The following is a 13,305-nucleotide window of genomic DNA, read 5'->3' as shown; positions in this document are numbered from 1 at the left end:
CCCCCTTTAAAATACCCCCGCCTGGCCGCTTCCCCCCTCTGCTGCCGCTCTTCCCGGGTCTCACTGTCCCTCTTCGCCCTCCCCCCCCCCGCCCGCCGCCAGTTCAAGTTGCAAAATCAGAAACGGCAAACAAGGCTGTCGGGAGAGGCATTCAGGAGAGTAACATGCCGGACACGCACACGCAGGCAGACACGCGCGCACACGCCCGGCACACGGCTCCCCACTCGCGCACACGCACACACGCACGGGCACAGGCACACGCGGTCCGGGCGCTACGAGCGCGGAGGATGTGCAGGCATAGAGGAAGCCGCGGCGCCGCCGAGAAGAAGGAGGAGAAGAAGGAGGAGGAGGTGGAGGAGGAGGAGGAGGAGGGGAAGGAAGAGGAGGAGGAGGAGGTCGCCGCTCGCCGCTCGCCGCTGCCGGGGCCCGGCCGCCGCCGCTGCCGCGGAGGTTGCTCCCGCCGCCGCTGCCGCCGGTGCCGGTGCGAGCTCTCGGGGAGGAGGGAGGTGGAGAGGGGAGCCGTCCGCCGGCCCTCAGAGCATGGAGATGTCCGGGGGCCAGGTCCAGGGCAGGGCGCCGTCAGCCATTCAGGGCGGCGGAGCTGGGAAGCGCGGTGGAGGCTGGCGGGGAGCTGAGGCAGTTTGATCTCCTGTCGCGGTGGCGGAGGAGGAGGTTGCCGGTCGCTGCTCTTTCTCTCCCGAGCTGCTCTCTCTCGCTCTCTGTCTCGCTCGCTCGCGCTCTCTCTCGCCTTTAAAAAAAAAAAAAAAAAGAAAAAATTCGCAGAAAAAATCGGATGTGACTAAATTCGCAGAGGAGACGAATTCACGGCGAAGTGTAAAAATAGAGAACGGGAATAATAATGACACTTGCAGGAAAAAAGAGATCCAAAGTAGGTCGTGTAAATAAATCCTCTTATTTTCCTTTCTTGCTCTTTCCTTCTTCTCCGGGGAGAGCGCACGATGGCAGTTGCAAGGAAAAAAAAAAAGAAAATCGGTGGAAATCACCCTCAAAAAGATTTTTTTGTTTGTTTGTTTGTTTCCCTAAAAAAAGTACTTCGGATAAAAACTCAACAGCCAGAAGAGAGGCCCTCCCCCAAAATAAAAAAATAGGCAAGAATGGTCAAAATAGTAACCGTATTGAGATGTGAATGCGTTCTCTCTTTTTCTCTCCGAACTTTCCCCCCTCCCCCCTCTTTCTTTCTTTCTTTCTTTCTTTCTTTCTTTCTTTCTTTCTTTCTTTCTTTCTTTCTTTCTTTCTTTCTTTCTTTCTTTCTTTCTTTCTTTCTTTCTTTCTTTCTTTCTTTCTTTCTTTCTTTCTTTCTTTCTTTCTTTCTTTCTTTCTTTCTTTCTTTCTTTCTTTCTTTCTTTCTTTCCTTTTTCTTTCTTTCCGATTTGTTTTGTTTTTGTTGGTTTTTTTTTCAGTTTCACCTCCCTCTTGTTCTCTTCTCCTGCAGGAATGAAGCGAAAGACACAAGGAGGAAGGGTGGAAAAAAGAAGAAAAGGAAGGAGAAGAGGGAGATGAAGGGGGGGGTGTGCACAAAACTAATAGAATATGCAAGAAAGGGGAGGGGGAGAGAGAGGGGAAGAGAGGGAGAGAGAGGGGGAGAGAGAGACCCAAAAAATGAATGCGTTTAAACGGGAAGCCTAGCAGAGCAATGTTTCCGAAGGGGGATCTGCGCGAATGTCTGTATATAGTGAACTTTGACACTACTATTGAAACTGACACGTTTCTATGGAGATCGCTGCCTTATATGGAGCTCGTGTCAAGGAGCCAAGAGAAGGGCTGCTGGCAACTGATAATCAAAGGCGACTGACTGGTCAGAGCCCTGAATTGGGGGGAGAGAAGATGGGAGGTTAAGGTTAGCCAAGCCTCCTTCACTCTATTGGTTGTCACCCCGTCCTGGGCTTTCCACCACCCCCACCACCCCCGGGTTTTTTTTTTGTTTTTGTTTTTTTTTTTTTTTTGTTTTGTTTTGTTTTGTTTTGTTTTGTTTTTTTAAATCTTCACTACCTAGTGAGTGGGATCTGGGATGGGGAAGGGAGGAGAGGAGAGAGGGGGAGGGAGGGCAAAGGGAGGAAGAGGAGATTCTTCTGACAGACACAATTTACATTAAGCTCGCCCTGTGCTGCTGTTTGCTTTGAGATCTGATTAGTATGGGTCGTCTACAGTCCTTCTATCCCTCCCCTCCAGCACACACATCGACAGAGAAGGATGCATTGCGATAGGCAGAAAGGGGGAATTTAAAGGGGACGATGGTGGCTCCCCTTGAAAAGTTGGTGTGCGGTTTTTGTTTTGTTTTTCACCTCCCGTTACAAAAGATACTCCAGGGTTTTTATTGATGGTGAAGAAAACATTCACACTTATCGGAGGAATAGACGCGCGTACCCGCACACCCTTGAACACACGCGCATGAGCACCCATGCACACATTCACATCCCCATATGCTCGCATCCCACTTTGGGCTATTTTTGTCGCCTGTTCCTCATTCCTCACCACTCAGTCCTGACCTAAAAAGTCCACCCGTCGCCCTGACGGACTACACACTTCCCTAGCTAGGGTTTCATCCCCTCTCCTTTAATTTTATTTTTGGAGTGTGTGAGCGGTCAAAACAACCTCAAACGTCCAGTACACAGTGCCCTGCCCCCAGATCCTCTGATCTCCAAAGGGAGTTGCGCCACGCGGAAACGAGAGATGCGCGGGGGGGTGGTAGAGTGTCGCTCCCTCTCCGCTTCCCTCTGCGGCCCGACACGGCCTCGGACCCGGCGGAGCAGGAATCGCTGGCGACGGCTGCCATCTAGTGGGCACCGAGCCGTTGGCTCGGGAGACACCGTGGGTGGCTGCCACCGCTGCCTGCGGCCTTTCACCTCCCTCCCTCTTTAAAAAAACCTTCTTCTTAAAACAAACAAACAACAAACCCCCCAAAAAAACTGCACTGAAGAGAGTAACCCTTTCTTCACAGTTTCTGTCTCTCTCACAAGCCTGCCTTCCTAGCTTCTTCCCTTCTGCCAGAGATCTGAAACTGGTTTGGAAGACTGCTTGTGACAAAGAACAAACAGACTGTAAGAAGTGAACCCCCTAACAAAGAAAACCCTCCAACATAATAATCCCTGCAACCCATCCTATTCGAGACCCTACCGTCCTCTTAGCTCCCGTAAAAGTTTATAATCAGATTAGAAGCTGCACGGAAAACCTGCTTGAAGGAAGAAAGGGTATGAAATAGATGACGGAAGTTTTATTGTTATTATTTATTTTAGTAAAGTGATGTTACTTTAGTTAAAAGTAAAGAGAAAAACCCCAACCCTCAACTTTGATGTACCATGATCAAGATATTTCTTTTTCTTTCTTTGTCAGCTCTGAAGTCTGAGGTTGGGAGCTACCTGGAGAGAAGAATCCTTCTTCATTTCTAAGATGAGAATAAACGCTTGATTTTGTCCTGAAATAATGACGAGATTTTCAATGAGTGCTTTGGCCAAGCCATCTCTGTTGTATATCGCATTAATAAAAAGGATGTTATTGACTATGCAACAGTAGGCTTCTTTCCTGTCTCACTCTCTTTCCAAATAAACTGTCGGTCCAGTCTTTTGGACAGTGAAAAGGTGAAACGAATAAGATTAAACAGGACAAAAACTGCAAGCTCGGTATATATATCATCTAGATTTTACTTCCCAGACTCTGAAGAGACACGGAGTACAAGAGGCAGAGCAAGGCACAGAGAGAGAGAGAGGGGAGAGAGAGAGAGAGAGAGAGAGAGAGAGACAGAGAGAGAGACAGAGAGAGAGACACAGACACAGACAGAAGCAGAAAGCCTAAGAGAAGGTGGACGGACACAGCAGACGCAGCTTGGCTCCTCCTGGACCGGGCACCCTGCCGACGGCCCCGATTTCCCGGGCCACCCCAGGCAAGTCGCCGCTTCCTTCCTCGTGGTTTCGGGGAGGAGGGAGGGATGTGGGGCCGCGACACTTGGCGGGGAGACCTTTCCCAACCTCCCCCCACCCCTAGGCTAGCCCCTCCGCCTCACCCACTGGCGTCATTCAGTTTGGGCATCCCGTTATTCGGAAGGAGTGAGAGGCGCCTAGTCCTCACTTTGTCCGAGATTTTCTCTCCGTTTTCCCTTCCCTTCCCCTATTTCCCTACAGAAACATGTGTGGGTATTTCCACTGCTTCCCTCCCCAGATAATGCGCATGTCTCGCACAATTTACCAGCGTGGGTAAGGCAGGCACTGACCCCACCTCTCAGGGCCAGCAGCAGCGGCCGGGCGCCGGGCTGGGAACGTGCGAGCATTTCTAATGGTCGTCTCTTTCACCTGCTCTGTTCGTTTTTTGATCACCTAATGAAAAGATCGATTGTGGCCTGTTTATCTGGATGATAGTGTCAACAGATTACAGGGCCAGCAATCAGGTGTTTCCCAGCCGGGCGGGGAGTGACTGCAATCCTGAAGGAGCCCCAATACGCCCAAATTGTTCTGATTTGGGCAGCTTGGGTTGTGCGGCGGGGAGGAGTTTTTTTCCCCTCTCCTGGCTGGAATCGCTTGGTGGTTTTTACACATTCGTGCTGAGGAAAAGTGATTTTTAAACGTGGGTTTTAGAAAAAGCAGATGGGTGAAGGGCACACGAAGTTTGTGAGGGTCCTGAGGAAAAACCTGTCTGTGACGTCCTGTGGCTGTGCAGTAGCCAGTTGGGGAGAGAAGCCGTAACTCAGAGCATCCATCAATAAAAGTACTAGCCTCATGCCTCGGCTGACCAGGTTAAAGCATAGTTCACTCGATGAGAGGCATTTCCTCTCCCCGACAAATTACATGGACACTTAAAACCGGTCAGAACTCACATTTATTTGGTAAATGAGCTTTGATTCCTTTTTAACCTCTGCAGATCTGGAATGCGCAAAGGAGACGGAGCTGGGGACTTGGGGACTTAATTTTCCGCTGTCACACCAGGCATTTCTTTCCCCAGGCGAAGGTCCACGCTGGGATCTGAAGGCAGCAGAGTTTTGGGAGGATTTAGGAGTTGGTTTTGGTTGTTGTCGGTTCTTTTAGTGTTTTTTTTTGATTTTCCCCTTCCTGTGTCTTTCTTCTCCACCCCTGCCTCCTCCCTCGTGTAACGCAACCCGAGACGGCGCTGGTTCCTCTCTTCTCTGCAGTCTTCTTGTCCCCTCCAGAATGCCAAAGTCCTTCTGGATATCAGTCGTGGCAATTTTACACCCTATTTTTGGTGGGGAGGAAGACGCAGAAGGGAGCTGATAGGTGATGTGTGAGGGTGTGTGTGTGTGTAATGTAAATGCCAACTGATGGTATTTTTATTTTTTGTGAGTGGCTGGGCTGCATGTAATTTGGGGAGCTGAGATTTGTAGTCTGTGTTTTCCAAAACATATGTTAGGTTGCTGCTTCATCTGCCAAGCTCCACAAGGCACTATATATGTATTAAAAAATGTGCTCACACACACATGTACTTATACACATGTGTATAAATATGTATATATTTATGCATACACATAGGGAACGGGATAGTGGAGGACAGTAAGTGTGCACTTACACAGGGTGCAGTGAACAGCTGTGATGTGTTAAAAAAAAGTGTCCTTCTTGCTCCCAGTGCTTAGTTTTCTTAGTTGTCCCCAGCTCCAACTTGTGGACACTTTCAAGCTCGAATGCTGTAAAACCAGTGCCATATTGGAGTTCCTCTGAGTCCTCATGTTGAAGCTGTCAGGGCGGCCTCTCTCCCAGGCCAGACCTTTTACAAAGGGGATATGAACAGTCACACCGAGACCACCCCAGCCTTAATCACGTGTCCTAGCCCTGCTACCCCTCAGGCCCTCACAACCGGGCTGGGTGCACCAGTGCCATGCCAGGCCTTCACAATTGATGGTGTCCAGCCAGGCCTCATTTCCCATCAGAGATGCTGGGACCTTTCCTCTCAGGTTTTTCCTCCTTGTACCATTTTTTTTCTCTTTCTTTTTATCTCATTTTTCCTACCTTCCCCCCAGCCAGATCTGAAGGATAACCAAGCTTCTTGAGGAGTGCAACACGCGAAATGTGTATGGAAGATGGTGCTTTTCAAGGAAGAGTGGTTGCTCCCTGCCCTAGGCAGGTGGTGTCCAATAAGTGGCATCACTCTTGACAGAGTCGGGCTGGCTCCTCTCAGGGGGGTTCTGCTGATCGTCGCTGCCTCCTGTAGCACCTGCCCATAGTCCCCTGCGGGACTAGTACGCTGGAGTGCTTTGTGCTGCTCTGCCGCATTTTGACCGGAGCCCCATGCCAGGGGATGCCCACCCCGCCCCGGGAGTCCCAGGTGGGCATCTCTCCCCGCCTTCCAGGCATCTCTGTCACTGTCGCCCAAACCCATCGGCTGCGCCGTTTCAGCATATCTCGTCCATGATGGCTGGCCATGGGAAAAAAGGCCCTCCACCTTCCCTTGCTCATCCCTCTCGCCTGTCCCCCGCACATGCCCCGGGCCACCCCATCATGCACAGGTTGCTTTATTAATTTATTTATTTTTAAATAAAATCACTCTTTACAGTATGCTCTTTTCCCTCGCCTCCATTGTGAAACATCATCCTGGGTTCATGGCCGATATCCCTGCATTATCCGAAGCGGCTGCACATCGTAGCGGGTCTTACGACCCATGGGGAGGGTATCGTGTGGCCCACTCCCCCGCGGTGCGCCTGCTGCTCCTCGCCCTCCACGTTTGCTTAACCCAGAGGCGAGACCGTGCACACTGCCTGCTTCCCTGGAATTGTTTCAGACGTGATTGGCAAAAAAACTGTGTGACAGTGGCCCCGGCAATTCCTCCCGCTACGCCCTCGAGAAGGCAATCTGCCATCCCCACAGCCTCTCCGGCAACGGGGCCGCGCCGAGCCGGGTTTGCCATTTGATAGCACTCAAAAGTGCCGTGCTCCGATGCCAACCATAAAGCAGACGCTCGCCATTCCTACAAACGAAACGTCTGAGCACCCGACAGTCTGCCTTCTTTCCTAAATGATGATAATAATAATAGTAGTAGTAATAGTAATAATAGTAGTAGTAGTAATAATAGTAGTAGTGGTAATAACAATAACAATAACAACAACAACAATAATAATAATAACAACAATAATAATAATAATAATAATAATAATAATAATAATAATAATAATAATAATAAAGAAAAAATGTAGGTCTGTGCCTGGAAGTAAACACCAAGCCAAATCAAAACCAAAACTAAAACAACCCCAAACTCAACCAACAAACCACACAACAAAATAACCGTGTCTGACTGGAGAGGAAAAAGAAAGCACCCAAAGTGAAGGCCACTTGTCTAATAGCACAAAGGAGCATAGCAATTCCCAAGCAGAGCTTCAGGAACAGAAACTGATGACCTTTTGATGCAAATCAAACCTTCCTGTGTAAGGCAAATCTGGGAATAATTTTCAACACACTGGTGAATCCAGGGCCAAATATTTACATTTGACAAAAAAAAAAAAAAAGCTTAGGTGATCTGAGCAACGAAGCTGAGAGAAACAAAATTGTACAAAAGTCACTAGCACAAAGCTTTACGTTGGAACAACTCTGTATTTTAAAATCGGCTTATGTTAGGGATTAATTTGATGTGTTTTATGATTCCGAATTAGACTGGAGATTTTGATGAAAAAAAGTTGACATTTGGAAACGAACCTGTAAGTTGTGAGATTGTGCTGACAACGCCGTCGACTGCAGTATATAATAATTGCCTTAATACTTACCTGTCAGAAATAACATTTTTTTTTTTTACTGTGGTAATTAGTCTGTCCGGAGAAGATTTGAGCTGGACTTTCCGCAGACCACAGACCGGCTCCAAGATGTTTTAAGTATTTAACGTCACTTTCTCTTCCTGCAACTGCAATAAAACGGTACAAAAGTATGCTTGCTAGGAAAAACTCAGCAGTTCTAAAACAGTAGTGATATAATCATATTTATTCATCAGAAGTTGATTTGAGTAATAAGCCTTAGCATTTCCATTGAAACTGTCAGGCATAAGATATGTTTATTACAGAGTAACTCTGTGTGGGGAGGACGGGGGTGTGCTTTAGATAAAGTTTAAATGAAACAGAATAAACAGAATCGCTCCAGCCCAACAAAACAATTGTGAATGACTGCTATCTATTTTACTACGGGAAGGATTACTTTTTAATAAAAATTATTTACACATTTCTAGGGGTGAAGCTCAGGCATATCAAACAGTGTCGTTAATAAGGTATACAAAATTGCCTGATCCTATCAAATGGGTCTAGAGTTATATGTTTTATTGTCAGCTCTTTCCATTGAATCTTCTGAAGCTGAAAGGGAAAAGGAAAGGGCTTTTGTCCGAGTTGATCCTTGGCTATTCTGGGGCTCAGGTTGGTTTGAAAGGGACGAGGAGGTCGCTTGAAATCTCCTTTTATCTACTCCTATTTTCTCTCTGGATCAACAACTTTGAATAGACACCATCTAATCGCTCGTAATGAAAAAAAACAACCCAAAAAACCCCCCATAAGAAATCCTCCAAACCGAAAAAGCAACCATGTGTGTGAGCTCTAGGAGCTACAAAATTGCTGTTGTGCGGGGCTGCTTGTCCAGAGGGGTGCGTGACCTTGGATCTGCGCAGAAAAGGACCAGCGTGGGCAGCCCCCTGCAGCCTGAGCCTGCTGTGCGTTCACTCTGCACGACCGTGGAGACTCAGGTGTATCCCACCCTCACCATGCCCTCAGCAAAGATACTCCCTGCCAGGGGCCCGGTGGTGTGAGGTGGGAGCAATTAGCACCCCAGAGATCCCATCTCAGCGCCCATGACGTGAGGATCTCTCTGGAGAGGTGATACCTGGAGTCGTAGAATGAAGTCGGCCAGACATATTTTTCCCTCTCATACTCAGACCCCTGGATTTTGGTAATTTGCATTTATTGGTGGTGCCTGGACTGGGAGACAGGTCCCGGCCACCAGAAAAGGTTAGCTTTCGGAGGTTGCCCTTAGATGGGCAACGGAGTCTGCTCTGCCTGCTGCATGAACTTGACCGGTGTGCAGACACCAAGGGAGGTGCCCGCGGTTTTCTGGAAATCATCTTGCCTAAGCTGGGTGTTTTTTTTTGTTTGGTTTTTTCTTTTTTTTTTTTCTTTTTTTTTTTGTTTTTGTTTTTACCCTTGGCTTAACAAGAAATGGACAAAATTGGGAGCTGCTGGAAAATCGAAAAAGTTTTGTTCTAGAGACTCAATCCAGGGCACTATCTCTTCCCTCCTAGCAGTTCAGAAATTGGCGTTTCTTTCTCAGTCTGGGATGCTTTTGCTGTAAATTCCTTCAAGTGACTACTTTGTTGCTAAGGCTACAAGTTCCCATCCCAATACACAAATCTCTTCCACTCCCGGAGCAGATCCAGTCCTGGACAGAAGTTTTGATTTAAGAGACTTACTTCACAGTGTTTAGAATGCCTCGCTGTTAAATACCTGCTTTAATCTGGAGGCTCAAATGATGGACTAAACAGCCCTCCCCCCGCCACCGTGTCACCCCCCTTCTCTCTCGAGGTACATGTTGCTGTGACTTGTGGCAATTAGATGATGAGAAGAAACCCAGTCCAATACGGATTGAATTAAGTAGAAGAAATCCAGCCGGTGTACATTTTGAAGATCCGATGGGGCGTCAAACTGATGTTTAACACATTTTTCCCATTCAGTGTGCACAACTCATCAGTCCCCATCGCCTTGCTTAATTTTCTCACTTTCGAGAAGGCGGCAGTCGTAGGAGGTGGGCAGAAAAAGGCTCCCCCGACCCACAGACCTTTCCCCGTCCTCAAACTCCATGGCACAGGGCAAGGGGGGACACAGTGTCCCCAGGCAGGGCTGGGGACACACAAAAACACACACCCACACACGGGCTGCTCGGGCACAGAAAGACCTGCAAGGTGGGGTGCTGGGTGGTCATCCAGACTGTCTCTAAATGCAGGGCTGGAGTGGAAGATGAATTATTAGGGTTTTTTTGTTTGTTTGTTTGTTTAAATAGCATTACCCTTCTCCTTCCTCCCCACCGCCCTCGCCGCTCCATTGGTTTCACCCGTAGGAAAAAGTAGTTCTATATCCTCGACTCAGCAGAGTGGACTCGTGTTTGTGCATGGCTGAGCCCTCTAGCACCACCAAGATGGGAGAGTGATTCTCCTTGACGCAAACGGATAAAGAAGAAACCAACAACCGTCCCCCAAACCCCGGAAACCTCCAACAAGCTCCAGAGATACCCTTCTGCTGGAAAAGTTAAGCGTGATTTGATGAACATTTGTAAATGCGAATAAGAAATGAATAATAAACCTCAAAACAGGTAGCTTGAGTGTAATAGTTTAGCAGAACTAATTACAGACAATGGAGTTGAAATGACTATTACAATTAGCTGCTGGTTGGAGTTTAGTTGGAGTAACTGTCAGCTCTAGAGATGGATAATTGCTTTATTGCTCACAAAACTATCATCTATTTAGAACATATGTGCTAATTACTCTGGATGGGCGTCGGAAAAGAGACCATAAATCTATTAGCCCTTTTAAAAGGTCTAGGGTACTTGTGAGCTACCAAATTCCTTTTCTTGGAGCCTAAAGAGTGAGATTAGCGCCTGGATGGTGGTCTCTCCAGAAAATAAAAATAAAATAAAATAAATAGATTCAGCGGCATGTCCACTTTGAGACCTCATGAGGGGGCGAGGGGAGAGGGAGGGAGAGTGGTGGTCATCTCCAAAAAAGGAAACCTCTTTCTATAGACCAAACTGGTGCAATAAATCACTGTCATAAACCCGATTTTTCTCTTTAGCCTTGCACTATTTTCCCCCACAAAGATTAGTTTAGAAATCTTTTAATTGGATTACTCTTGGAAATTAATCTCATTTGGGCTCGCTATGTTTGTATACCAAATATATGGAATTAATTCAGTGCCACAAAATGCATCCGAGATGCCTTTTGTTCCAACCAGCTAAGGAAAGGAACAGGTAGGAAAGGTGGCGTTTTGCCGTACCCTTTCAGTTCCCTTTCAACTCCCTATGCATATTCATTGCTGTATGTGTCTCATTGTACTGCATAAAATTGCTGTTGTAAAGGTGATAGAATTATTTGCTGGACTGTGCTGGGGGTCAAGACATGAGAGCAGGGTCAGGAGTTTAGGCGAAAAAATAGGAAGAAGGAAGAAGCTTTGACAGACCAAGCAGAAGTCCCAGAGGCGTCGCGCACAGAGAGAGCATCCCTGAGCCGAAACGGCTCCTGGGCGCTGCTCACCTCTGGCTGCTGCGCGGATGCGCATCCCTTCCGCGACGCTCCGCGCCACATCTCCGCTTCCATGGTTAGCCCTGGACCTGCGGCTCTTTCGGGGCCACCCAAGGGGAACTCTCCATCCCGGACATCCGCCGGCACCCTTACCTTCCATCCCAGTTTGAATGTGAGCAGCATCGTCGTAAGGTGTGGTTAATCACGGCGGGGGCTGATAGGAGGCGTAACAGCTTGTTAGGGAGGCGTCTTCTTTTCCCCGCTCCTTTTACAACTGGAGACATGCCGTCTTGCTGCTAAAAGAGCAATAATGCGGGGATCATTTATATATTTTTACTTGTTTATTTTCCCGAAAGGAAACGAACCTGCGGCTTGTTCCCGTGATTTATATGCGTGCAGATTGTGATACTACTGGGAGTCCTGGGGGACGGAGGGAAGGGAGCTGTTCTGCCCGGCTGCGGGGAAGGGAGACGGTGAGCGGGGAAGTTGCTCCTGGCTGGAGCAGAAGGCAGGTATCCCTTGTGTGAATAAGGGTGCGTGTGAACTGAGGGGACAGCACAGGGTGGGCTCCACACCAGCTGGAGGATGAGGGTGAGTAGTATGAGGGCGAGGATGATAAGGGTGAAGATAAGGGCGGGTTTTGACCTCTTGAGCACCAGGCTAGCTCAGAGAAGCAGGGAATAACCTCTCTGTCCAGACCCAAATCCTAGCCGCTCTTGCACACTCTTCGCACCTCGTAACTTGCGTGTGGCACTTCCAAGTCAGCATTAAATTTTCAGTGTCAGCGGCTGGTGAACTGTGAACCGCCGAAGAGGATTTTCTGAATTTAATAAAACATATGACACAGACGTACGTGAAGTTACACAGAGGGAAAACTTGCAAAGCAACGTGCGTACGCGGCGGTGAATGTGTATATCCCCATCGCACTCGACAAGCTGACACTGGGGCGTATCACATGAGCCCAAACCCCGAAACTCTGCATGCAGGCAGGGCAACAGCATTCAAATGGAGCCGTGCATCATACATGCACAACACGAGCGAGATCTTTGCATGGACATGCCAAGCAGGTCGCTATGTTCAGACGGAGTTTTTGTACTAGCTAAACAGCCATGTGGTCTGCAGTGAATTAATTACTCTGGCGATGATCCTGCCGTGCATCACCCCGGACTCCCGCTAACCTAATACCCCCATGTGTTTCTCCCCACCGCGCACAGTTTTAAGGTTTTCAGCTCCGTGCTGTAGATAAACACGTTGACAGAGTCCTTATCCCTATTCGCATGATAGTAAATGAGTCTTAAAGTCCCTTCTGAGACAAACGAGGAATTCTGTCTCCCTGTCGATCTGCATGAGCTGTGAATGTGTCTTGTGGAAATTGCAGTTTGGTAAATTCTAACCTTGATTTTCCAGCTTTGAGCTCCCTCTGGAAGAGGTAAGAGCAATTACTCCGTATTACTGTACATGTATCATTGTTCCCAGTTCTGTGTCACGCACGAGACGTAGGTGACGTCCACGCGGGAAGGGGGGGGTGAGGGGGGGCAAACCCGCCCAAGAACCGCAACCACGCCACTTTTTTTTTTTTTTTTAACGGAGGCCAGTGTCCGACAGCGGGCGTCGCTCCTGGCAAGCACCCTCCCCTGGGGGCGGGTACCTTTGGGCACCACTATGTGATTTTTACTCTCTGTTCAATGGTATCAAATCCGTGCGCTCGCCTCGCATGCGTTCCCCTAAAAGTTGATTTGCAGAGGGCTGCGTGGACGAATGAGAAGAGTGGCTCCGATCCTGACCAGCCTTCCTACTCCCACAGTCAGGAAAACTCGTTGCCGCGGGCAGGGTGTTCCTCCTTCTCCCCACTTCCTCCCCGCCCCAGCTGCACATACATTTCGTGGAGCTGAAAAGGCGGATCAGGATCAACGCGGCCGGTGCCCAACCCTGCAAAACCTGCGTGGGGTTTCACAGACACTCCCCTTCAAAAGTCAGCGTCTCAGCGACTTGCCCATCACGGGTAAAAGTAACCATTTCCACACCGCCAGTACTGGAAGCCTAAGGAGAGGATCTGGGGAGCTAGTGTTCAGCAGATAGAGCAATCTGCCTAGTGCT

The 13,305-nt window shown here is 48.5% G+C and overlaps 2 protein-coding genes and 1 long non-coding RNA gene across 6 annotated transcripts in view; 2 read left to right on the top strand and 1 right to left on the bottom strand.

Annotated features, from left to right (window-relative positions):
• Nucleotides 1-64: 64 nt before the first annotated feature.
• On the top strand, nucleotides 65-3,519 carry LOC139684308 (sentrin-specific protease 3-like). 4 transcript variants are annotated; one of them, XR_011699901.1, is made up of 3 exons: nucleotides 65-481; nucleotides 1,454-1,858; nucleotides 3,352-3,519. XR_011699901.1 is itself a non-coding variant. In XM_071580099.1 (2 exons), exons 1-2 carry the CDS (start codon nucleotides 165-167, stop codon nucleotides 1,632-1,634), a joined length of 498 nt encoding a protein of 165 aa, XP_071436200.1. In that variant the 5' UTR covers nucleotides 65-164; the 3' UTR covers nucleotides 1,635-3,338. The 4 variants fall into 4 exon arrangements, 2 of the variants coding, with proteins under 2 accessions (XP_071436200.1, XP_071436201.1); XR_011699902.1 differs by having other exon boundaries at nucleotides 1,422-1,858; XM_071580099.1 differs by lacking the exon at nucleotides 3,352-3,519 and having other exon boundaries at nucleotides 1,454-3,338.
• The window catches only part of LOC139685020 (protein shuttle craft-like), an 82,474-nt gene continuing 72,610 nt past the window's right edge, over nucleotides 3,442-13,305 (top strand). Inside the window, exons 1-2 of the mRNA XM_071581542.1 lie at nucleotides 3,442-3,527; nucleotides 3,679-3,898. Coding sequence (XP_071437643.1) covers nucleotides 3,442-3,527; nucleotides 3,679-3,898 — 306 coding nt within the window. The remainder of the gene's footprint in view (nucleotides 3,528-3,678; nucleotides 3,899-13,305) is intronic.
• LOC139684518 (uncharacterized) lies at nucleotides 6,464-11,442 on the bottom strand. The gene is made up of 3 exons (XR_011699926.1): nucleotides 11,362-11,442; nucleotides 7,712-7,845; nucleotides 6,464-6,964 (listed from the first exon to the last, which is right to left on the bottom strand). It is a non-coding gene; the product is annotated as an uncharacterized lncRNA (long non-coding RNA).

The sequence above is a fragment of the Pithys albifrons genome, chromosome Z (assembly GCF_047495875.1).
Source record: "Pithys albifrons albifrons isolate INPA30051 chromosome Z, PitAlb_v1, whole genome shotgun sequence".
Lineage (NCBI taxonomy): Eukaryota > Metazoa > Chordata > Aves > Passeriformes > Thamnophilidae > Pithys > Pithys albifrons.
This window is presented reverse-complemented; position numbering and strand designations above follow the sequence as displayed.